The sequence below is a fragment of the Raphanus sativus genome, chromosome 5 (genome assembly GCF_000801105.2).
Source record: "Raphanus sativus cultivar WK10039 chromosome 5, ASM80110v3, whole genome shotgun sequence".
Classification (NCBI taxonomy): Eukaryota; Viridiplantae; Streptophyta; class Magnoliopsida; order Brassicales; family Brassicaceae; genus Raphanus; species Raphanus sativus.
This window is the reverse complement of record NC_079515.1, coordinates 20,697,456-20,721,395: the sequence shown is the minus strand read 5'-3', so window position 1 is coordinate 20,721,395 and position 23,940 is coordinate 20,697,456. Positions and strand designations below refer to the sequence as shown.

General features: G+C 34.4%; 6 protein-coding genes and 2 non-coding genes across 11 annotated transcripts; 5 read left to right on the top strand and 3 right to left on the bottom strand.

Annotated features, from left to right (window-relative positions):
• Window positions 1-1,050: 1,050 nt before the first annotated feature.
• Window positions 1,051-4,260, bottom strand: LOC108856341 (switch 2). The gene is made up of 5 exons (XM_018630116.2): window positions 3,752-4,260; window positions 3,545-3,651; window positions 1,821-3,393; window positions 1,541-1,730; window positions 1,051-1,448 (listed from the first exon to the last, which is right to left on the bottom strand). Exons 1-5 carry the CDS (start codon window positions 4,163-4,165, stop codon window positions 1,114-1,116), a joined length of 2,619 nt encoding a protein of 872 aa, XP_018485618.1. The 5' UTR covers window positions 4,166-4,260; the 3' UTR covers window positions 1,051-1,113.
• A 375-nt stretch (window positions 4,261-4,635) lies between these two features.
• Window positions 4,636-4,724, top strand: LOC130495363 (small nucleolar RNA R32/R81/Z41). Its single transcript, XR_008934634.1, has one exon. It is a non-coding gene; the product is annotated as a small nucleolar RNA R32/R81/Z41 (small nucleolar RNA).
• Window positions 4,725-4,955: 231 nt separating this feature from the next.
• Window positions 4,956-5,042, top strand: LOC130495361 (small nucleolar RNA snoR31/Z110/Z27). Its single transcript, XR_008934632.1, has one exon. It is a non-coding gene; the product is annotated as a small nucleolar RNA snoR31/Z110/Z27 (small nucleolar RNA).
• A 220-nt stretch (window positions 5,043-5,262) lies between these two features.
• On the bottom strand, window positions 5,263-9,916 carry LOC108862268 (probable serine/threonine-protein kinase At1g54610). Its single transcript, XM_018636348.2, has 8 exons — window positions 9,807-9,916; window positions 9,127-9,729; window positions 8,760-9,044; window positions 7,361-7,678; window positions 7,052-7,279; window positions 6,540-6,746; window positions 6,084-6,458; window positions 5,263-5,998 (listed from the first exon to the last, which is right to left on the bottom strand). The coding sequence occupies exons 2-8, from the start codon at window positions 9,715-9,717 to the stop codon at window positions 5,840-5,842; spliced, it is 2,163 nt and encodes a 720-aa protein (XP_018491850.1). The 5' UTR covers window positions 9,718-9,729; window positions 9,807-9,916; the 3' UTR covers window positions 5,263-5,839.
• A 1,973-nt stretch (window positions 9,917-11,889) lies between these two features.
• LOC108862267 (uncharacterized) lies at window positions 11,890-12,666 on the top strand. Its single transcript, XM_018636347.2, has one exon. The coding sequence runs from the start codon at window positions 12,024-12,026 to the stop codon at window positions 12,516-12,518; it is 495 nt and encodes a 164-aa protein (XP_018491849.1). The 5' UTR covers window positions 11,890-12,023; the 3' UTR covers window positions 12,519-12,666.
• Window positions 12,667-12,802: 136 nt separating this feature from the next.
• LOC108862266 (uncharacterized) lies at window positions 12,803-14,851 on the bottom strand. The gene is made up of 8 exons (XM_018636346.2): window positions 14,538-14,851; window positions 14,199-14,339; window positions 14,021-14,113; window positions 13,810-13,936; window positions 13,590-13,696; window positions 13,375-13,455; window positions 13,203-13,285; window positions 12,803-13,111 (listed from the first exon to the last, which is right to left on the bottom strand). Exons 1-8 carry the CDS (start codon window positions 14,841-14,843, stop codon window positions 12,892-12,894), a joined length of 1,158 nt encoding a protein of 385 aa, XP_018491848.1. The 5' UTR covers window positions 14,844-14,851; the 3' UTR covers window positions 12,803-12,891.
• A 1,308-nt stretch (window positions 14,852-16,159) lies between these two features.
• On the top strand, window positions 16,160-17,593 carry LOC108853888 (uncharacterized). 4 transcript variants are annotated; one of them, XM_018627358.2, is made up of 5 exons: window positions 16,164-16,368; window positions 16,480-16,651; window positions 16,741-16,803; window positions 16,929-16,995; window positions 17,157-17,593. In XM_018627358.2, the coding sequence occupies exons 1-5, from the start codon at window positions 16,322-16,324 to the stop codon at window positions 17,171-17,173; spliced, it is 366 nt and encodes a 121-aa protein (XP_018482860.1). In that variant the 5' UTR covers window positions 16,164-16,321; the 3' UTR covers window positions 17,174-17,593. The 4 variants fall into 4 exon arrangements, with proteins under 4 accessions (XP_056866835.1, XP_018482859.1, XP_018482860.1 ...); XM_018627357.2 differs by having other exon boundaries at window positions 16,163-16,368; window positions 16,929-17,593; XM_018627359.2 differs by lacking the exon at window positions 16,929-16,995 and having other exon boundaries at window positions 16,165-16,368.
• Window positions 17,594-20,463: 2,870 nt separating this feature from the next.
• Window positions 20,464-21,536, top strand: LOC108862264 (thioredoxin M-type, chloroplastic). The gene is made up of 2 exons (XM_018636340.2): window positions 20,464-20,786; window positions 21,092-21,536. Exons 1-2 carry the CDS (start codon window positions 20,558-20,560, stop codon window positions 21,406-21,408), a joined length of 546 nt encoding a protein of 181 aa, XP_018491842.1. The 5' UTR covers window positions 20,464-20,557; the 3' UTR covers window positions 21,409-21,536.
• Window positions 21,537-23,940: the final 2,404 nt, after the last annotated feature.

Sequence of the window (23,940 nt, the reverse complement as noted above, 5' to 3'; positions counted from 1 at the left end):
AATTATGTTCATGAATGCAACTACAGTGTGTTTCTATCTTTTTAAAAATAAACTTACCAAATTTTATAATATTTATAAAATATATTTCGAAATATAAAAGGATGAACTGAACTAAGTTAAGCTAAAAGTAGTAATCCAATTTTAATCTTATTAAATAAAAAAAATAGTTGTTCAATTTGAAATAATAGATGGGAAAACATACCTAACAATAAACACTTGAACTGTCTAAAATATTATGTTTGAAATAAGATACCTAATTAAGATGAAAACATACATATAAATACAACCTTTTGAATTTCTGGATGTAACTACCTTATGAATTCGAAAGTAATCAATGAAGTTTTGAAATATTTCTGAATTGGTTTACTTATTCAATTATCAATCTCCTAGCACATTAATTTATTTTATATAATTTTATCCAAAATAACATATATTAAAATTTTAAAGTATTAGAAGTATTTATTAATGCAATTCCAGCTTTATATTTCCTTTTCTCTGAAAACATATATAAAATTATAAAAACTTGGATAAATATATTTACAAATCTAATAAAACGAACCAAACTAAATGAAATTAAAATAACAATTTAATTTTAAACTAATGAAAACTTGTTGTTTATTTTGAAACCAAATATGGAGCTCAACAATACCATACATGAATTGATCCAAATTACTGTATATGGAATCACATATCTAATTAAGATGAAAACATAATGATACTTAATATTATTTTCATGATATAAATTAAGATAACTTAAAAGTTATGAACAAATGTATAGATATTTATATTCATATAATGATACTTAATACAATTCCTTTTTTTTCATCATATATATAAGTTATAAAATTACTTGAAAGTTATAAAAACATATGTAAATGTTTAACAATTATTATGTTTTGATTATTTTATAAGTATTTGTTCCCGTGCATGAGCACGAGAGAATCACCTAGTTCAGTTCTAAAAGATTATAATCAATATTCACCACAAACAAAACATTTAAACTAATAAATAGTCAGAGATTTTTACCATATATATATGAACGGTATTAACTTGTAAAACCAAGGGGAAATATCTAAAAGGTTTTTGTTTTATATACAGTGAATTAGCAAAATTCTACATCAGGAAATCTGATACTTTGACTCTGTTTGAAAATTCTTGAAGTAGCTTCTCTCTAACAAATGGAGAAGCTGACAATACCCATCTACTAAACTCCATTATCTCCATACCTTTAAACTCAGCTAACATCTTGTACTTCTCTCTTTTTCGTTCCCTGTTTGAAAAATACATACCTTCCTCTTCACTACCACCTTTCATCTTCATCTTCCTCTTCTTCTTTTGATCCAAGTTCTCATTGCTGTTACACTCTCCATTGAACCTCTGAGATGATGTTGATGTTGTTGTCCTTCCACCGTTGATGATATCTTCATTTCGATGTGCATACACAATGCCTATTCAAACAAGCCAGAGCAAGGATTTACAAAGAGTAAATCATAAAATATATTCAAGCAGAGAAAAAAGTACACATCAGTCTCATTCTTACCCAAGTCTCCAAGTATAGGTTCCTGTGTTTCCTGTTTTGAAGAGCACAAGATCTCTTCTTCATCATCATCTGAAACACCTATCTTACTATCCCTGTGCAATTCAACGATCTCGCTAGTGAAGAGCTTATCAGAGAGATCACGGAAAAGATTTGAAATCCCAAACAGCTCCCCTTGAAACTCTTTACAGTCCTGATCACAAGACGAACCACAACATTAGAAAAGAAAACAACCTCATTAATGAAACTAAACCGATTTAAAATTAATATATTTATATGTTACCTGGACTCCTTCAAAGTACCTAGTCTCCATCTTCCCTGCAACTGCAATGTTGGAAAGCTGCTGTTTGTACACTTGTCTTGTATAAACTAGTTCCTCAAGGGAGCCAGCAGCCAACAAACGAAAAACCACCACATGACGTTTCTGTCCATACCGAAATGACCTGTCTTGCGCTTGCAAGTCATGAGAAGGGTTCCAATTTGGATCAAATATAACCACACGGTTGGCACTCACAAGGTTTAGTCCCAACCCACCAGCTCTAGTTGATATCAGAAAGACCTGTTTGCTAGGACTCGCATTGAAATCATCTACAAGAGACTGTCTCAGATTAGTCGGAGTAGAACCATCAAGTCTTGCAAAACTATAACCTTTTCTGATCAGAAACTTCTCCAGTATGTCCAGCATCCTGACAGAGTAACTGAAGAGAAGTATCTTATCCCCCTTTGAGATCCAAGAAGCCATCAGCTTCTCCAAAGCTCTCATTTTCCCACAGTGTTTCACATCACTAAGGTCCATGAAGCTTTCGCTTGCGGAAACACCTCCTGCTAGATCAACATCAGTCCCAAACACCGCAGATACAAAGTCTGCGTCCTTCTTCTGCTTCTCCTCCTCATCTCTAGGGTTCGGTTTGACAAGCTCCAGATGATTGCTCACCTGCTGAAGTTTCACAAGGCATGGAAGCACCAAACAGAAAGGACATGAATCACAACCGTCTGGACTGTCTCTGTGGATGTAACTCCAGATAGGTCCATCAGGAACAATCCTTCTGCAGCACTCTGATTGCTTAAGTGGGCTTCCACAAGCGCAAGGATTGTCCTTATTCACAAGGCATTGAATCTCTGGGAGTTGCAACATTCTTTGGTACACACGTTTCTGCAACTCGCTCATCTGACAGAAGACTACGTTGTCTTCCTTCCCCATCATCAGATGCCCAATGGTTTCCTCCTTCGTCCTCCTCAACATGTACTTACTTAGAACACTGACCAGATGCTGTTTCCTCTTATCTGCAATGTGGACAAATCTCTCCGGAGCAGTTGCTCTCTGCCCTTGCTTTAGCGGTTCGTCATAGTACTCTCTGAAATGCTCACGAGTCCCCAGCGATCCTGGCGCTACCCACTCAAAAAGGTTGAACAGCTCAGTGATCTTGTTCTGCATCACTGTGCCCGTAAGACCGAGTCTTTTCTTCGTCTTGATCTTAAGACACGCCTCGTAAAGCTTCGACTTTTCGTTCTTTAGACGGTGTGCCTCATCAGCAATCACTATCTCCCAGTTAATCTCTGACAAAACAGGGCCTTGGATTCTAAACGTATCAAAACTAGTCACGAGCACCTCGACACCACGGGCGTTGAGTTTCTCAAGAATCATATCTCGGTTTGCTCCGTGGTACACAGAGACCTTGAAGAAGCTGGCCCATCGTGAAAACTCACTCTCCCAGTTGTGGATAACCGAAGATGGACAGATGATTAGCACAGGACCCTTTTCACACTCCGGAACAACAGACGTATCACCAGCGTCGCTGTCTTTTCCATAAACTCCAGCAAGAAATGCAATCGTCTGAATGGTCTTCCCCAAGCCCCTGTATCACAGCTATAGTTTTAAACTACACAAGAAACATTCTCAAGAAGACTAAAACCAGAGCCGTTTACACAAAAATATCATCCCATTCCTCTGAATCTATAAGCATGAAACTGTAACATATTCAAAACACACAGGAAAGAAGAACTCACATGTCATCGCCAAGAATGCCTCCATGGTTGTTTTTATAGAGATTATACAGAAACTTTACTCCTTCTCGTTGGTGTTCAAGCAATCTACAGTTGATCGAAGAAGGTACCTACACCAAATCACAAGCAATCTTCAATGCAAAATCTCAAGAAGAACTTGAATTCCTTAAAGACGTGAGCAAAGGCTAAGACTTTCGATAGAAAAATAACCTGTATGATCGGGATTTCTCCAATTGATGACAGAACGAGTGGTTCGTAAGGACCGGAGTAGTCAAATTCGGCCCGGTTTAACCCGGTTCTCCCGAATTCAATCGATTTCTCATTATCTTCTTCTTCTTCTTCATCAAATTTGATACTTCTTTTGTGGGTTTCTTCGGGAAGATCGAGTTCTTCGACCTGGGGTTTCGAGATTCTGGATTCGTGTTTGGAGGGTAAGAAGTATGAATCATCGAGACGGAGTAGCTGCTGCGAGAGAGACGATTTGGGAGGTTTTCTCGTCGGTTCCAACTCTTGTGTCGATGAGATTTGCGACGACGACGATGATGATGATGATGATGATGACGACGACGGGAAGGTACTACTACATGGCTTCAAAGTCTGTTTGAAAGTGTGTAACAACGACATCTCTAATCGATCGCGTTGCGAGAGAGAGAGAGAGAGGAGAGAGAAAAAAAGTCGTGTGCTTTCTTCGAGGAGTTGAAAGACTTTTTCGAAAATTTAAAACTTACTTGCTTTTATTCGAGTTATCATAAAATAAGAGGGTAAAAGGGAAATTAATATGAACTAACTAAAATCGGCAACGGTTCCGATTAGTGGGCCGACCACGTAAAGCCCAAATCATACTTTTCTCCTAACATGCTTTAGAGTTTATTGTTCACCTTCAATCCATGGAAAGCCCAAGGTTGTACTTTTGTCCTAACATGGTTTTAGGTTTAGGGTTTCTTGTCTGTCCCTCTTCTGTATATATATACTAATCTCTAATTAATATCTCCGAGATAAGACGCCAATCTTCTTCTAATCACCATTGAATTGATTTCTTTCACTTTATTGATTCGCTTTCTTATTGTTCTATAGTTTGTTTTCAAAACGTTTTGTGAAGAAAGTGATGAAAGTTGTAGATAGGTGATGATCTTTTATATGATCGATAAACATTTCAACTCGCTACGTTCTTTCTGATTCTTACCAGTTTCCTATTTTTTTTCTTCAGATTTTTTATTGCTCTCCTGCTTCACGATTTTATAGTAATTTTATTGTCGTCTTGAAAAAAAAAAAACTCGAGGATTTTGACTCAGTTCAATTGGATTTTGATATATTTGGAACTTGGTATGCTGGAGTGCTCTATGTATTTTCTGTCCTATCTTGTACTGAACCCAAGTTTTATTCTAATGGTTGTTTTTCGAAAACAAAAGGTATGCTGGAGAAATGATGAGAAATCAGATAAATCTTAGGACACCTTCTGACACACCTGTGTATGAGAATGACGTCTAGTTCTGATCTTCAGTTACTTTTCTTTTTCCTTTGTTTTCACCTCAGTACATTTTTATTGTTTGTATATCCTTCAAACAATGATTCTGCCCAATAATTTGAAGTTTATTATTAGAGAGACAAAAATATCATCAAACCAAGTTTTTGTCATAAAAATAGCATCACAAAGAAGAAAATGACCAAAAGAAGTTTTATTGAATCTCTAAGACTTAGGTTTTAGAGTTAAGCGGTGGAGTTGTAAGAATGTATTCAAATTTAAAAAAAACAAAAAAAATAAAAATGAAAATTTTCAAAACAAAAAAATATTATTTTGGTCATTTTATTTTTTTAGTGCTATTTTTATGATAATTTTTTTTAAGTACTATTTTAGAGATTTGCCATTTATTCTTTGTTGTACAAACTTTTGAAAATTTGATGACATGAGTTCTTAATTGATAGAGTATCTTGAAATTTTCTAAAGCCGCAACTGGATTATGATTCCTTGGCAATGTTAATATCACCAATATACCATTACCACAACATCTATGACCTGTACCATAACCACAATAAAAATCAAATTTCAAATCTGTATATATATATGTATAGGATAGATTATTTACAATTATATACATGGAAAATCAAACTCTATAATGACACCTTGTATATACAATAATCCAATCAAACAATCGCGACTTGAGCCTTTAGGACCATTATCATTTCGTATAATCCAAATATATGAACCACCGAACTCTTATGACAAATGCTTCTCCCTTTCAGCAACTCTGCTACTTCGCTCTGGTTTCGAAGTTAGAAAACAAAGCTCAAAGTTTAATTTCATGATTTGCTGACATCAGTTTTGCCTTCTCGCGAGTTGTGTGCTTGACTATTACATTCCTGAAGCTGTATGTCATGTTCATCAAGCATCTGATCCACTCTGCTTGGCTGAGCGAACAATGGGCTTGACGTGTAAATATTGCTATCACTAGGATTATACTGTACACAAAAACACAACAATGTAAGTAAAAATACCACAAAAGCTTCAAAAAGATAGAATCAAAACTAAGATTATTTAACTAACCCAAGCTGAGTCGACTGGTGTTGTCACATGTCTACTATCCATAATGTCAGCTCTATTATACACTCGTCGATCTCTTCTTCTTTGATCCATGACTGGTTGGTCTAACAATGCTTTGGAAGAGACCGAGACTGATAATATCTTCGGGTTTACTCTAGATGGAGGATATCTAGGAGCAGGTGCATTCTCCTTCACATGAATTGTTGACTTGGCCATATTCCGTTTGCTCATGAATGGACCTGAATGTGAACCTCTCTCACCACCTTGATCGTTTTTGGCATGCATATTTTGATAACCAGGAACTTGGCCATGAGAAGTCCTCTCCTCCTTAAACGACTTGAAACTATCGTTTCTGCTCTTCAAATCCAAGTATTGTTTCTGCATTTTGCCGCAGAGAGTGAATTGCTAGTCATTGTGGCCTTGAAAGTTAGTTAGAACCATTTCACAGTTACTACTTACCTCTATGGTCACTGATAGATGATTGGCTTTGATAGGTGGGACATATTTTCTCTCGTGTGATATCGCCTGGGACTCTTGCCGTTCTTGTTTCTCCACCATGTGTCGTTGCCTTTTCGCTTCATCGCGTTCATTAGCATCAATCTCTTTGCTCGGAGGATATTTTGGTAGACAAGATGGATCACAAGCAAACGGCTTGGTTTTGAAGTACTGAAAAGAAAGGAAAAACAGTTGTAACCAATGTTCAAAGAATCACTCGGCAGGTAACTAGATTTATCGGCAGGTAAAAGTTGTAAATTATTATAGTTTACATATTATATATTTTGTATTTATATTCGATATATATTTTTTGAGGTTTAACTATAAAAATATTTTAACAAAACACTTCTAAAAAAGATCAGACATAACTTGTCGACTTTCACTCACCTTGTTATTTGATTTAACTAATTTACATTAATTTTGATTAATTTAGACCAATTTACCAAGAAGAGAGTAAAACGTTAGGCACAAGTTACCTCACTCTCAAGGGCACTATCTGCAGAGTTCCGTTGATCAGGGTCTATAGAGAGTAAAGTCTCTAAAAGCAAAAGAACACTCGTGGGAAAGTCCTTAAACATCTCTGATAGTTTCCGTCTATAAGGAACCCTACTTCTGAATCCAGCTGAAGACCGTAAGTTATGTTTTCTCCAGTAACTTTCAGTTGGTGAACCACATAGCTTAAAGATTTTATGCAACTGTTCTACCTATAAAGAACAAGTGAGAAACTTCAAAAAACATGCATGATGCAACACCCAATGTGTAGTAGGAAAATGGAAAATATTCACCTCGGTTTTTCCTGGTAGGATCGGTTTACCAGCGTATAGTTCACCTAAGATGCAACCTGTGCTCCAAAGATCAACTCCAACACCGTAATGAGAAGCTCCAAGCAAAAGCTCTGGTGGTCGGTACCAAAGAGTGACAACACGGCTAGTCAACGGTATAGTTTTGGCAGGGTCAAAGAAAGTTGCTAGTCCGAAGTCTGCTATCTTCAAGACTCCATTACGGTCGATGAGAAGATTTGATGCTTTGATATCGCGATGAAGAACACCGCGTCTGTGACAATGTTCAAGCCCACTTAGAAGTTGTTGCATGTAACATTTAACCTAGACAACAGAAACATAAGAGACCCTTAAATAGCACCAAATTATGTTTTTTTTTATGATAAAATTAGTACACAAGAAAAGAAATTCTAAATATCGATACTATCCTTAATAATAATGAATTATTTGCTAAGTAATTTTTCGCAACGGATCTCTCACGTTAAAAGTTATAGTGGTTAATATCGATACTACCCTTAATGAATTTGTATATATAATTAAAAATGAATCTATATTAATCAGATTATTTTTGAATTTATTAGAGAGTTAAAAATAAATTTATATTAAAAATATTAATTATGTTTATAATAAGATAATTAATACATATTGTGTTGTTATCTTAAAATAATTTTTGTAATAACTTTTTCGCTTTCACATTTAAATTTAGAGCGTTAAAAACCTTTATTGTTCTTAATAAATAATTAGGTTATATTTGTAAATATATAATTACCCATAAATTAAAAAATCTTTTGTTTGGTAAAATATTTTATATTATATTATCTAAAATATTTTACATCATATATTTTTTTTAAAATAATAATTTATGTTTATATGAATATTTTAAGTTTATTTTACGTAACAAATAATTATTTATTAAAATAAAAGAAATTGAATATAAAATTAATATTTAGTTAGTTATTAAATATTTTAAAAACATGAGAAAAATTATTTTAAGGTTTTTGAATTTATAGTATTTGTTTATAGTTTTTTTTTAAACTATTAAGTCTGCAAGTGCGGACAAAACACCTAGTATATATATATATATATATATATTGATTTATATTTGGATTTATTGATTAAGATTCATGGTTTAGTAATTAAGCAAGGACGAGGTTAGGTGTATGGTGGGTGGGGCACTTGCCCACCAAGATTATTTTTAGTTAGTGTAATTTTGCATAGAATTTTTGTAATGTCTCTGGTGAAAATTTGATATTTTTCATGTTAAATTATGCTATTTTGAAAATTTGATCATTGGGTGCTATTTTAAAAAACTTTGAAAATGTGCTATTTTGGAGATTCGACCAAAACCTAAAAGAACTCTACATGTTGGAGTAGCAAAGCATTTACGTGCAGTATATAATAGTACCTGAGGCTCTGAGAACTTAACACCGGGTAGTGAAGAAAGTCCTAAGAGATCATGATCCATGTACTCGAATACTAAGTAGAGTGATGATGAAACATGGGCAGTGATCAATGCATCTAGTTTCAGGACGTTAGGATGATCAAGCCGTCGCATTACTATGATCTCTCTCGCCATGAACTTGACACTTTCTATGTCGTTAAGATCAAACCGGACTTTTTTAAGCGCAACAATCTTGTTATGGATAAGATCACGTGCCCTGTACACGCTGCTATATGTTCCTTGACCAATCTGTATCCACAAGACAAGACAGGTTCTGTTTAACTAAACATGGGTCTGGATTATAGAGAGTTTTGTGATAAAAGAAGCTTACTTTCTCAAGTTTCTCGAAGGTGCTTGCTCGACGTGGAGCCCAGTCCACTAATGCTTCACCAGCAACAGAGACTAGCCAAGTAGGCCATTCTGATGATAATTGCCTTAACTCTATGTCGTTTGGAACAACAACACACTGGTTCTTGCTCATTTCCCAAGGAACCGCTTGAACCCCAAGAAACTCTGGTTCCTTCTCAATCAACCGAGCGTTGGAATCTATGCTATTCCACTGATCTAGCTTCGGTTTTATAACATTAGGATGTATCTCCAAATCATGTTTATCAACATCACTCGAGACCCTTGTCAAGTCCTGATCATGAACAGCTTCAACTATATGATCAACTATCTTCTCAGGGTGCTCCAGTATCTTATCAACAATCTGATGATCATTAAACCTAGTGGAACTAAACGTTTCGGACTCAACCAACTTATCTTTGGCCTCTCCCCTGCTACTCGATCTATCAAGCCCACCTCCCGGTTGGATCCAATCATCTACCCTCGAAGAATCAATATCAGAAGAACGTTTATCTGATGAATCTTTCAGTGTCGACTTTCTTCTGAAAAGCCTGTGTTTGGAACTTACGCAACCCATGGCAAAGATACCCTGAAGAGATAAACAGAGATCAGAGGGATTTAAAACCCAAAAATTCAAAACAGAAGATTAAGAAATAGAGACATTACCTGGAAGCTTGAACGTTCAAAGAGGGAACAAAGAGAAGAAATCTATGCATAAGCATAAGGATAGATCTTTATTGTTGTTGTTACATGTTTGACTGATTAAACGCATACGTAGAGTCGCAGTCAGTCACATCATCGATCGGTATATAATAAATGTAATATAAGATGAATGTCAATAACTAACTAAGCCGCCCTTGGTCAACGAGATAGATTTTTTCCACATTATCTGTCTCTCCTCACTCCTGTAACTCTTTGTCTTTAAGAAATTTCGGTTTTATATGGTTGTAAAGTAAGGAATACTATCTTAACATGTTACCAAAAAAAAAAGTTAAGTAATACTCAAAATTGTTTTTGGAAAAGGTTTGCTAGCATGTTAAAATTGTTTTGGTCAACGTAGATCCTAGATAACACCTCTCAAGTCTTGGTCCCCGCTTACAAGACTACTTGTTTTGACCAAGTTCTTTTGTTTAATTTACTCCAACCAAGTCGTTTGTTTAACCACATAAACTCATACCAAAATATTAAACTCACAAGTTAGTCCGTTCTTATTTTTAATGAAGTTATTGGAATTATACCTAAACATAGAGAATAATGAAATGAATATCAAGAACCAGAAGGATAATTAATAAGAAACTAAATACGAATATAAAAGAAGTCAGAATTTGAATTTGATTTTGGAAGATATTGTTTGACTGAGACTTATAAAATATCAAGTTGCCAAATGCAAATATGTACACGCTTGTTTGTTTGTGTATATAACTATATACATAGTCTTACAATATCTAGGTAAATTTTAATCAACTAGCTCACACGACAGCACGATGTCTTTAGAGAATGACCAACTCATTTATTTTTTTTGACAACAAACACTTGCTTTAGAGAAAACTAATCTGTACATGTTACACTTGCCCAGCTATCATAGTTACATATTTGTCTAGTTGAAGCACTTTTATAGGTACCCCCCACTGGAGTCTATATATGGCTCGGTTAAGAGACAAATTTGATTTGTGAAGCAAGAGAAGCTGAAGCCGTCTCTATAGTAATCTCTGAAAAATCAGCATGGCAATTGTAGTTACGACTAGGGAATGCATCACCATTGAGTAGGTTCCTCTCTGGGCCATTTTGACAAATAATTTAAACCCCAATTAAGCTTAGTTAATGTGCTTCTTCCTCTCTAACCTATATATTGTACAGTTAAAAAAGTAATGCACGAAAGAAACTGAAGGCACATTGATATCCACAAAACCATGTCGTATTCTTCTCCTTTGTGTCAAGTGCATTATGGATAATAATAATATATTATGGTTTCCATATTGAATTACACAATTACAGATTCTCAACTTGTATGAGTGTTTGATCATATGCTGATATATATTTTCATTTTCTTGGCTAGTTACAAGAATTAAAAATATATCTTGAGCGGTAAGCGTCAAGAAGTTTCGCCATGTTCTTCCTCATCTTCTAAGAATTCAAAAGAAATTAGATAAACATAAAAAGAAACGACTTCACTAAGTCTTTAAATTACTTAATTATCATTAAAGATTAGATGATTGGTCCCTTTTTTATTGTTCTTGTCGGCTAACATAAGCTAAGAGGCCCTATTAATCAAGACAAACCACATTTTTTTAAAAGAAAGACAAAACGCATTTGTTTGCTTGTTTATTCCTAACTTCATATACGACTAATATAAACCAAAAGAATCTACTTACGTCGTCTTTAAACACATTTATTGGAAAATTATCGCACACAGGAATTGTCTTTCGTCATATATTCCGGAGTGGAAAAACAAACAAAGAACGAAGAAAAAAAGTTAATTTATTACATTTTTATATTTGTCAAACAGTTATTTATACGTATTTAATTTGTGATATTAGTTCATGCAATATGCATTTGTTTGTTCCCAGTTTCCATATCTGGATTATCGGAAAATCGGGAAACTTTAGATAAACAAATAAAAAGGAAAACTGTAAGCGCGTGTTCTCCATTACAAACCTCCAAAGCGACGAGTGTAAAGCACGCTCTTTGATGTGAGAGTGGGACTCACGAGTACTACTAACTAATCTATTTCTTACAAATCAGAAGACTTTTCTCAAAATCTTTCTTTTTTTCTTCTTTTTCTCTCTTCAGCTTCAGACAAATCCCAAATCACGGAGATTTCAATTTCAGACCATAGTACAAAGTCCCCCTCTCAAGAAAAAAAAACCACACTCAGATCTCCAGATGGTGGATTCTCCAAGAGCATCGAGTTCATCTCCTCCAAGATCGTACCTCATCTTTATGCGAATCATGAGCAAGAGAAGGACATGGGTCTGTCTCTTCGTCGCTGTCTACGCCATTCTCCTGTCTTCCTCATGGAACTTCTTGAGATCTGTGCTTAGCTGGTACAAGCTCCAGTACACGTCATCGCCGTCGCCGTCTCGAATACCGGCGGTTTACGCTTCCGTGGTGCTGGGAGCAGTGTTCGGAGCGATGTCGATGGTTGCGGCGGCGGCGGTTGCTGTTCCGGCGGTTATGGTGATATGGATATCGGTGGTTGTGTTGCTTGCTTTCTTTGGCAAGTCGAGAAGAGATTTGGTTGTTGAAGCTCGGAAGATTACGAGAGAAGTGTTTGGATTTGTGTTTAAGGTTCTTTTGAAAGAAGGCAATGCTGTTGCTGCGGTTTGTGCTATTTTGGGTTACTTTCTTCTTATTAGAAAGGATTTTGATTCGGTTTAAAGGTTTTGATCTTGGAATCTGACGGTTTTTATGAAGAAACTTTGGTCTTTTTGTTTCTTGTTTTTAACGCTTTGTTAATGTAGCAACTAGCAATGTATATGTACATTTTTTTAATGATCATATAACTGAGATTTTCATGAAATTTTAATTTACTGAAATCGTGTGAAGTTTGTTAAAATTTTGAAGTAATTGTTAAGCAAACATGTTGGCTTTGCATTGTTGGGTAAAGGTTCACGGTTAAACTCTCCTTGTGCCACCAACAAACCAAATCGAACCGAGGCAAAGAAAAATAAATTAATTTCATTATCTAGTTGTAATGTGTTTATAATTTAACATTTAAGAAACGAAATTCCATTTTTGTAAAAAAAAAAGATTAGCAAATGTTGATGGTGTTTCTCACCTTACGAGTTATGGATCTGCCCATTCTTAAGCGTCGTCCTGTTAGTGAGTCCAGTAATACGACCAAGGATTCCTCTACTGAATCGGCTTGTTTGTCTAAACCATAGCTGCTTAACTGTGGGAGAAGACTCAGCTCGGATAGGAGTCCAATTGCTGCTGCTGCGGTGCAAGTCCGGTCCCATGATGGTTGTGGTCTGTAGATCAAAAGACCAAATGTAGAAATTGTAAAACAGAGAGAGTTTTGGAGCAATGAGTAATAATATAGAGAGTTGAGAATGTTGTTACCTGAGTTTGTGCATTGCTGATGCACCTGTTGCAAGAGATATGCAAGGAAGATCTTCATCTCCCCATACTGTCTTTGCATGATCCTACACAGATAGATCTCTCTTAATGTATTAGCAAAAGAACAAAGACGAACTCCATGTGAGATATTAGTCAGTTGCAAAGGTTATTATACCTTTAAACGCTTGAGCATTGCAGCTGAATTGTTCCAGGTGCCATCAAGCAAAATGAAATGCAAAGTTTTATCCTCATCTGCCTGGGAAATAGAAAAGTGTAGCTATCAATTGTCTAACCTAAGAACTTTAATTTTTAACACAAGCGTAAGAGTAAAAGACTGAAGAACGGAAAACATATCTATAAGCAAAGCAATGATGTTGTTGTATTTATTACCATTGATGATCCAGGATTCTCTGAAGTCAAATTACGAAAAGCGTTTTCAACCGTCAACGTGAGTTCCGAGTTCTGGTTGGGATAGAGGCAACAAACATGGCTTTTTCCTGAAGCATCCATCACAACAAAAAGGGCAAGGCTTTTAGCAAAACCATTTAAAAAAAAAACAAATGCATGAACTAGCAGGGATGTAAAAAGACTAGTAGAATCAAACACCTACCTGCAAGCTTAAACTCATTCCACATGATCTCTTCGTCTTCAGCTATTCCAAAGATGCAGAGTGAAGCAGAGCGTACACCAAATACTTGCCACAACAACTTCCCTGTGTTGTTCTGGCGCAGAAAATCCTGTCAAAAGCCAAACAGCAAGTCAATACATCGGGTAGAACCACTTAAAAACCGAATAGGGGACAACCATGAACCAATACAAACCCTAGGATGCATATAGAGCCAAAAACGTATCCTTTTCCACAAACCACAGGGCTTGACGTTTGAACACATGCAATCCTCCATAGCAAGCCAGCACTGCAAACACAAAAAATCAGTAGATTGAGTTCCCTCTTATTATTAGAAGAGCTTTAAAAAAAAAAAAGAATGAAGTAAAGAGAACCTTCTGGCATAAATAGCCTCTGCTCCCAAGCAGCCTACAAGCAACTTGTCGAGCAGAGAAAAAACGAAACTTCTTCTCAGGGTCATCCAAGGCTTCATATGTAGCCCTATGCTTCTTATCTTCATATGCACCAAACGCCCCCTGAGAATAGAATAAGTTAACCCCATCTAAACAATTTTTAGACAGCACAACATATCAACTCAATCATTAACCAGATGGCATTACTCAACGGCTTTTGGATCACCTCCACACCTTTAACTTACTAATTTAAACACACAACAAAAAAAACGATCTGAAAGGAAACAACAGAGTTTCATTTCATCATGGCTAAGTAACAACCTGTAACTTGCCACCATTCCCACCAAACTCGATCTGCGCGTCGACCTTAAGCTCAAGGACCTTCAGATCATCCACAATCTGTTTGACCGCCGCCGGTAACGGAGAAACCGCTCCCCATCTCCGCCACTCCTCTTCCGTTATCACTCCTCCTTCATCCGATTCCCTCGACCGAACTTGCGAGCTAACGGAATTCATGACTAGTCTCCGGCCAATGCCTCCGACTTGACGGCGGCGGATACGGAAGCTAAAGAGTAGGAGAGAAGGAGAGAAATCAAGTGCAGAAGAAGCTCCGGCGAAACAAAGCATCGTGTTCATTTTGGGTTTATCGAGGAATAATATTTCACTATTTTAAAAGTGGATATAGGCTTTCATAAAGGCCCAATGGGCTCTTTATGATTTAGTATCCTACGTAGAAAAATGTTATACAGTAGATTTATTTAATACTGACCGAGTATTTTTACTTAGAAATAAAATATATGCATAATATTTGAGACTGTGAGAAGACAGAGAAAAACATTATACAGAATTAAAAAAATATAAATGTTTTCTTTATTATATATTTCATTTTTAAAATGTATAATAGGAAACCTAAATAAAAAATGAAAAGAAAACATTATGTTTTGAAATCAAGATTATTCGGTGAACCTTCCTTTTTATGAATCATATTATTTCATTTTCAAATTTTATAAATTTTATTTATCAGGTAAGTTATTGTAAAAACATAAAGAAAAAGAAAACCTAAATAACAGTAAATAAATAATAATAATGGTGATCATATATATACCCTATATTATACACTATATATCACCAATTATATTAAATTATGTGATGTTTTTGTACTCATGCACATATACAAATATTTACAAATTTTAATAAATTATTAATTATTTATTTATATTTTAAAATTGTTTATAATTTATATTGTAATTAATATGCATGATTTATTTTAAATACATTATTTTATTTTAATTCGATGTCTGATTTTTGATATATAATATCTCGCATGTTTGTTTATTATTTAAATATATTAGATAAATCTATTTTCTCGATTCAACCATAAAATTTTGCTCTATAGATTAAATTTTGATTGTGTTCCAAAAAAAGATTAAAATTTTGATTAATTTTGTTATTTGCATTTAAAATTAATTTTATCTTAGATTGTAAAAACATTTTAGTAACATTATGTATAATTTAATATATGTTGCTTTATGAAATCACATTATATATATATATTTTTTAAAAAATATAAATGTTTTTACTATATATTTTATTTTTGAAATGTATATTTGGAAAACCTAAATAAAAATGAAAAGAAAAAAATATATTTTAAAATCAAGATTATTCTGTAAACTTTCCTTTTCATGAATCAAATTATTTTGTTTCCGAATTTTATAAATTTTATTTATTAGATAAGTTAAACATAACTTAAATAATAATCTATCTATATAAAGAAAAGGTGTCTCTCTTCTTAGAGAGCCACGTCATAAAATGGGTTAACCACGTCGCGACACCTGTCCATTTTTACTAAACTCACCGTATCATTTATTTTTCTTGGGTTTATTTCCCGTTTTCGTTGGGCTGCTTCCAAAAGATCAGGCCCGTCGAACTCTGTGTTATTAGATAACAACACGACCGCGTTTTAGATTAGGGTTGTCGTTGTCTCTCTCTAGCTTCTCCAAAGTTCCTCCGTTGGACGATCTTTCATCTTCATCATCCGGGACGAGGCAGTAACCGATTCCCCCTCATTAAGCCCTCCTTAATCAATCACACATGATCTCCATTCAATGCGACCCTGGAGAGTGCAAGACGGTGGAGTCTCTACTATAAAAAGGTACGATTTCATGCTTTCATAATCATATTCGTTCTAAACTAATCAGTATACAAAAAATTTGAGTCATGCCTAACGATTTGGTTTCCGTGATCCAATGCGTCCGATCTGCAGAACCAGCCACTCCTCCTTCACCGTTGAAGTCCACTTGCTCCGCTTTACGTCCGCCGAGGTAGAGAACAAGTCGGGCGTTTTTCTAACAAATTGGAGGTCCATCTGCACCGATTCTGGGAACCCAGAAAGGAAGAGAGCTTATGGGCCTGACATGCTCTTCCTTAACGAGAAGGTAAAGCCTGTATAAATTTGTATCCGTCGTTCTATTATTTAGTTTTTCTTTTGTTATGTCTGTGAAATAATCATATAATTGCTGTTCAGCCACGGTTTACGCCCACTCACAGTTCTGTTAACTCCCACCGTCTGAAGAAGTACAAACACCTGGTCAGTGAAGGTTACTTTGTTCGATGTAGACATGGCCCTTTAGTTATACATTCTCTTTCTTGGTTGCAAGTAGTGAGCTTTGTTTTATTGAGTTTTTATCTTATGTGTGAATTTGGCTTATGGAGTATCGTGCTAAGTTGGATGAGAAGCTCAAGTTGACCGAATCCATTATCCCAAGCAAATTATTGCTCGGTGAATTCTTCCTTGCTTGATTATGTTACACCTTATATTTTTTTATACTAAAATAACACAAAACAACCCTGTTGCTGTCTTCCTGATATTCTTATATTCTGTTCTAGAATTTATATGTGCCCTTTGATTAAAATGTAGCTAATACTCTACATGATATGCAGATATGGAAGGCGGATGAGAGAGAGAGGCTGAAGAGAATATGTAGGAACATATAGAGAGAGATAACGTTGCGGGTAGAGAAGAGAAGATCCAGAAAACGTGCGGATCAGAAACAGAGACAGAGAGACACCATTTGTTGGCCGAGTTATCTTGAGAAGAAAAAAGAGAGGCTCAAAAGATACCAATGAATTATCAACAAAATCCTAAGGATGATAGATAGATAGGTACTGCAAATGAGAGATTATTTTACGTATTGCAGGGAGAATGGTAAGGTAATAGAGTGAGATTTGATTGTGTTCTTAGTTTTGGTTTACTGATTTCAGAAACTTATGATATTGATTCTATGTATTGATTCTTCCTGCAATACATTTCTTTTGGGTATGATACACAAATGTAAAAACAGATTATTCCTGCAATTACGTATTGATTATTCCTGCCATTTTATCAGTATTAGCTTAACTACATAGATGGTTTCTTTTGTTTTCATTCAAACCAACTTTGTATTGATTTCAACCGCTTATGATCATAAATTCTTGGATTAATGTTTCTTTTGATTCAAACAAATATCATAGCTAATACTGTAGAAAATATGAAGGAACATGCAGATACAGAAGGCAAATAAGGGAGGCTCAAGAGATTATACAGGAAAATATACAGAGAGACACTATTGGGTAGTCAAGTTATCTCGAGAGGAAAAAGAGTTGGCTCAAGGGTAACCAGTAAATTATCAAGAAAACCTGCGTCTTGCACAAAGAATGGTAAGATAATTGAGTAAGATCTACGTGTGTTCCTAATTTTGGTTTACTGATTAATTTCTTATAATCCAGAATCCTGGAACTATAAGGTTTCTTTTTTTCATTCATTCAAACTAATATTGTACTATATTATAGAGAATCACAATGTTAGTGTTAATTATAGTATATAGAAACAGGGAGATGAGAAATGAACTGGTTCAAATCATAGCCTTTACCAAAACTTGAGATTAAAAGAAATGTTGGGGATAGAATTTATGGGAAAACAGAGTAACGAGCCTCACCAAAATGAACAATCGAATGATTTATTTGGACACAAGTAACTGATGTGTGTTGGGAAGACTTAGTGGCGTATGATCCTTCGATGTTAAAAAGAAGATGCACATTTAGAGGTGTGAGGTGACCTTCTCTCATTTTCAATTATCGGAAATGCTGAAAATGTATTTAAATTTGGTATATTCAAATGTACACAATTTGCTAAATGTATAGTGGTACAAATAAGGAATTTGTAAATTAGATTACTAACATAAACCACTTTGTCACAATTCTATATTTGTGTTTTAAGTATTGTTTGGACCTCACCCCAACCTAACTAGGAAAAAATGTATAAACAAACTCTTTAATCTTGGAACTGTGATTCTTAAACCAAAATTTTTTTTGAATCAATTGTATTAAATAACCAACATAAAAAAGTATTTAGATCTTCATTTTGATCATCTTCCTCATAGTTATATATAGGCTTTTCAGTTATAAAGAATGCAATAAATTGTGTCTTAATCATCTCAAAATTTGTTTAAGACCATGAATAAATTAAAAATAAATTATAATATGTCTACCCATTTATTTTCATAATGGTTTCGATATATTTAACACATATTTAAATACAAATGCAAAAAAAATATAATTCAAATTTATACAAAAAAGTGTGCGTGTAGTGAAAATGTTTTTTATTCATTAATGAAACAAAATATAAGTCACAGTAAATTTATATTTTTGGGAAGTGAATTTTGAATGTTTATTTTTTGGAAAGTCTAATTTTTGTACACGGTTAAAATTATTGTATTCCCTAAGGCCGCCCTTCTATATATATATATATATATATATCAATGCATACCAAGATATTTGGTCATATTCATTTAGTTATATGTTTTGTTTGTGAATTTCACCTTTTATTTTATGGTTTTAAGCAGAAAAAAACACAATATACAAATGTACAACAGCTTCTATTGCATGTATACCCCCATTTTTCACACCAGCATTGCTCTACAAACAACCAGGAACATTAGATTCTCTGAAACCAGCAGTGAAGTTAATTATAGTATGTGAATATTTATTAGTATTTCAAGTTTACAAAAAAAAAAAAAATCAAAAAATACGCTGGAAAAAGCATAACAGAGATACAACGAGCATTATTTCAATAAAATATCTCTATTACCCAAAATAGATAATATATAGAAATGCATAGGTGTAATTTTATGAATTTGAAATACATGTATAATTGTAATTTTTAGTATTATAATTATAAGCGTTACCTCAAATAACAATAACAAATCCTACATATTAAAAATAGAGATCACTTTCAAATTAAAGTAAACTAATTATTCTGAAATACTCACTAAAATTGATAATATATTATGTAACTTTCATTTAGTAATCCGCCCGTAGGGCGGGTCAAACCCTAGTAAATAAATAATAATAATGGCAATAAGAAACATTCAATTCATTAAGAATATCATTGTAAATAATCATCATATGAATTAACGTGAACGTGATATATAAAAAACTTATTTCTCAAATAATATTATAAAGATCATATTTAATTCTATTTTGAGCAAATATCATATTCTGAAGAAAATAAACAATGATAAAAAAATAAAAATTAAATTATTATGATAGAAAACAAAAATTGGTGGTTTATAAATTAGTTTTGGATTAATAAATGAAAAAAAAATCACGTTGACTACATTTAAAAGAATTGATGAAATATATGGTTGAATAACCAAAATAATTAATGGAAACTTTGATCCTTTCAAATTCAGTCAAACTTCTAATTCAGTGCCATCTCCTAAACATATAAAAAATCATTTTTTTGGAAAAAAATACTTCATCTATTTCATATTAGTTGTCGTTTCAGGTTTATGCACATATATTAAAAAAACATTTAATTTTACATATTTTTAAAATAAAAACACTATTACTAATACACCTAACTATATTTCAACCAATAGAAAAATATAATAGAGAATATTGTCAATAAATTTTGCATTGAAAACCGAAAACGATACTTATTTTGAAACAAAAATTTTGCTTTACAACGACCAGTAATTCGAAACGGAGGGAATATTTGAAAATCGAAAAGTTTATCAAAAAGGGGGAAAAACATAGACATGTCCATTTTTGTGCACAAACATAGACATGTCCAAATAAGTCTTTCTGTTATTTTGCAAGTTAAATGGGTCATTTAAAAGGACATATGGTCGAACGAACGAAGGTCCAATGGGCTAATAGCGCCATTTATTTAATATCTAGCTGTTAACCGTATTTTCAGATCAATATTGTTTTATTTTTTCCTGGATATTATTTACATTTTGAGGTGACAGAAGAATCTCAGGAACAGAACTTATCGTGTGGTTCTTGTTTTTCTCTCCACAATGGCTGCTTTGACCTGTACTTCTTGTCCGCCGATTCATCTCCGGTCAGAGATGAGGATCGCATCCTCTAAGAAGGTTTCACTCTCTACTCGACATATGTTCTCTGTGTTACCGGAATCGGGAGGGCTGAGGACTCGCGTCTCATTATCATCGGTCTCTTCGAAGAATTCTAAATTACGACAACGAGGAGGGGTCATCATCTGTGAAGCTCAGGAAGCTACTACAGGGAGTATGTCGTTATCACTCTTTTGCTGGATAATGTATTTATTTTGGTTGAAGATTCGTGTGGATCTATTAAACCTTGTGATTCGTTTGAAAAGTGTTGAAACTTTCTATAGAGGCACTGATTCAAGGAATAGAGTAGATTGGATTGTTTGGTTTAGATAGAAAATGGGAACTATATGGAAAGCAAAACCACTTGTGTGCTCGTTCTTGAGCATTATGCAAACATTGTTTCCTTCTCCCTTCATTCGAAGTTAGATATGAACCCATAATAACCATTTGATGTTGGTTTTTACTATTCTCTTTTTGCAGTTCCATTGGTGAACGATTCAACATGGGAGTCTCTTGTACTCAAGGCTGATGAGCCTGTTGTTGTGGACTTTTGGGCACCATGGTGTGGACCCTGCAAAATGATCGACCCTATTGTCAGTGAACTAGCACAGCAGTACACAGGGAAGATGAAGTTCTTCAAACTAAACACGGACGAGTCTCCTGCAACCCCGGGAAAGTACGGTGTTAGAAGCATCCCAACCATCATGATCTTCGTTAAGGGCGAGAAGAAGGATACGATCATCGGCGCAGTGTCTAAAACCACATTAGCAACAAGCTTTGATAAATTCTTGCAGTGAAGCATGTGATGTGGATCTCTCTCTCTTTTATTTCTCTATATGTATTTGGACTTAACGTATACTCTTCACTGTTCATCATCTAGACATGTATAATGATGATAATAACTATAATGTTGTTTTCTCAGAAACGAGTTTATGATGATGACTTGTCTATTTGATTTATTGCCGGAGTCGGTCAACAAACTAATCCTATTATTTAATTTCCTTGCTTGGCAAGCGAAGTCATTTTCTTGTTGGGATCAAATAGTATGGTGGTTGCTACCCCAATTTTCTTGACAAATCTCAAAACTTCAGGATCAACTCGTTCTTCCTCTCTCATCAACAAATCCAAAACGTTTAAGGTAGTCTTTGGGAGTTTATTTATTATCATGTTTAAAAGCTTATGGTAGTATTTGTCAACGTCTATGATCTAATTTCTGAATCTGGTTTATAGAAACATGTCCTTTGTCAAATCTTATCATCATGTCTCTTGATTTCTTACAGAGATCAAATCTTACTTGGATATGGCCTTGGGATCTGCTGTTTCACCAAATGGTTCACAACCAATTCTTTTGAGTGCTTCACCACCACACAGAAGTTTAGAAAGTTACAGAAGTTTTAACAGACAAAACACAGAAACTTCAAAGGATGGTATCAAAACTCTCAGGTGGACTGTAACAATTGTGGTAACTTTAACATTTGTTATATATTTCACATGTACAAAGCTTTACATTAGTTCTGCTCCAGATTTAAGCATCACTGGTTTTGTCAAAACAGCAGTGTTCACGGTTTGTATGTTGTGCAACACCGTTCCAATGATTGCTTCTGCTGAAGCTACTGCTGAACTTATCTGGCCAGACCATCCGAGTGATCTTTGTTTCAGACTCGAACCTTCCCTACAAGCTGTAGCACTTGTCACAATTAGTTTTGGCTCTATGTTGGTTGCTTTTATGGTCGGAGTTTGTCTTGTGGTGATCCTTCGTATATGGCATTACTTCTTCTATGTTTAGCACATAAGTGATTGGTTTTGTAAACAGTTTCCATGATTACACACATTCACATAATCTATTGCCAATCCACATTTTGTCTAGGTAATTGTTTCCGGTTTGGAATTGTTTCTCTAACTAATCTTGCATGTAAGTAACACTTTGATCTAGCACTAGAGCATATGTACTCCAATGAATAAAGGGATAGCCATGTTCGATTGAGGACCAAATTGTCATCAACTTAAATTTGGTGGGTCATTTCATAATTTCGAATAGTTTCTGAAGGCAAAGTCGTCTCCGTCGCAAAAAACAAAAACAAATCAAATTGCTTGCTGCGCGTATTTCTCAATTAAGATACTCAAGTCTTCAAGCAATATATCAAATGTATCAGCTAAAATACAAAAGTCCATTAACTTAACATTGCTTGATCGAGTCAACGAACTAATCCCTATTATTTAATATCCTTGCTTGACAAGCTAAAGCATCTCTGGTGATTGGTACGCACATTCAGACTTTTTTTTTCTTATTTGATCAAATCATTTGCTTGGAAAATCCCAAAACTTGAGCATCATCATCTCCTTTCCTCTTTCATCTACTAAATTTCAACACGTCTGAGGTAATCATCAGCATCATCTTTTGTATTTGTCAACGTTTATGATCTAACTTTTGACTCGGGGTTTCTAGAAACATGTGCTTTATCAAATCTTATCATCATGTCTCTTGATTTCTTACAGATATTTAATCAAACTTAGATATGGCCTTGGTGGGTGGTATAAAAACTCTCAAGTGGACTGCAACAATTGTAGCTACTTTGACAATTGTTATATATTACACATGTACAAAGCTTTACATCAGGTCTGCTCCAGATTTAAGCATCACAGGTTTTGTCAAAACAGCAGTGTTCACGGTTTGTATATTGAGCAACACCGTTCTACTGTTTTTTTGTTTTGACAAAACAATTTATCTTATCTGGCCAGAACATCCGGATGATCTTGTTTTGAGAGTTGAAGCTAAGCACATAAAAGCCTTAGCATTTGTCACAGTTACATTTGTGTCTTTGTTGGTTGCTTCTAGGGTCGGAGTTTGACTTGTGTTGATAATTCATCTATGGCATTCCTTCTTCTATGTTTACTACATAACTGCTTTGTTTTGTAAACAGTTTCCATAATTAAAGATCATTACCACAATCTATTGTCAGTCCACATTTGTTTAGATAATTGTTTTCTGATTTGTAATTGCTTCTCTAATTATATGAATAAAGTAGGGGTGGGCGTTCGGGTACCCGTTCGGGTTCGGATCGGGTATTTCGAATTTTCGGGTATTTCGGTATAGGAGTGTAATATCCGTTCGGGTATTTCTTTATTTCGGGTCGGGTTCGGATATTTTTAGTTCGGGTTCGGGTATTTGGGGTCGGATTTTCGGATATTTAGATTTTGGAAAAAAATATTAAAATTTTCATTTCTCAAGTTTTTTTTGTATTTAAAAAATATAAATTTCACTTAACTGATTTTTTTATTTTCTGACAATCGAATGATTAATAAATTTGAAGATAACATTTTACAAATAA

What these genes read in the sequence shown, in the direction of transcription:
- LOC108856341 (XM_018630116.2), bottom strand. Translation starts at nt 4,165, where the DNA reads ATGTCGTTGTTACACACTTTCAAACAGACTTTGAAGCCATGTAGTAGT. An exon ending in GGTACTTTGAAGGAGTCCAG is followed by an intron (nt 1,731 to 1,820) that starts GTAACATATAAA and finishes TCTTGTGATCAG; the next exon opens with GACTGTAAAGAGTTTCAAGG. An exon ending in ACCTATACTTGGAGACTTGG is followed by an intron (nt 1,449 to 1,540) that starts GTAAGAATGAGA and finishes TTGTTTGAATAG; the next exon opens with GCATTGTGTATGCACATCGA.
- LOC108862268 (XM_018636348.2), bottom strand. Translation starts at nt 9,717, where the DNA reads ATGGGTTGCGTAAGTTCCAAACACAGGCTTTTCAGAAGAAAGTCGACA. An exon ending in CCTTCGAGAAACTTGAGAAA is followed by an intron (nt 9,045 to 9,126) that starts GTAAGCTTCTTT and finishes TTGTGGATACAG; the next exon opens with ATTGGTCAAGGAACATATAG. An exon ending in TCCTACCAGGAAAAACCGAG is followed by an intron (nt 7,280 to 7,360) that starts GTGAATATTTTC and finishes TGTTCTTTATAG; the next exon opens with GTAGAACAGTTGCATAAAAT.
- LOC108862267 (XM_018636347.2), top strand. Translation starts at nt 12,024, where the DNA reads ATGGTGGATTCTCCAAGAGCATCGAGTTCATCTCCTCCAAGATCGTAC.
- LOC108862266 (XM_018636346.2), bottom strand. Translation starts at nt 14,843, where the DNA reads ATGCTTTGTTTCGCCGGAGCTTCTTCTGCACTTGATTTCTCTCCTTCT. An exon ending in GGAATGGTGGCAAGTTACAG is followed by an intron (nt 14,340 to 14,537) that starts GTTGTTACTTAG and finishes TTCTATTCTCAG; the next exon opens with GGGGCGTTTGGTGCATATGA. An exon ending in GAGGCTATTTATGCCAGAAG is followed by an intron (nt 14,114 to 14,198) that starts GTTCTCTTTACT and finishes TTGTGTTTGCAG; the next exon opens with TGCTGGCTTGCTATGGAGGA.
- LOC108853888 (XM_057010855.1), top strand. Translation starts at nt 16,322, where the DNA reads ATGCGACCCTGGAGAGTGCAAGACGGTGGAGTCTCTACTATAAAAAG. An exon ending in GGAGTCTCTACTATAAAAAG is followed by an intron (nt 16,369 to 16,479) that starts GTACGATTTCAT and finishes TCCGATCTGCAG; the next exon opens with AACCAGCCACTCCTCCTTCA. An exon ending in TGCTCTTCCTTAACGAGAAG is followed by an intron (nt 16,652 to 16,740) that starts GTAAAGCCTGTA and finishes ATTGCTGTTCAG; the next exon opens with CCACGGTTTACGCCCACTCA.
- LOC108862264 (XM_018636340.2), top strand. Translation starts at nt 20,558, where the DNA reads ATGGCTGCTTTGACCTGTACTTCTTGTCCGCCGATTCATCTCCGGTCA. An exon ending in TCAGGAAGCTACTACAGGGA is followed by an intron (nt 20,787 to 21,091) that starts GTATGTCGTTAT and finishes CTCTTTTTGCAG; the next exon opens with TTCCATTGGTGAACGATTCA.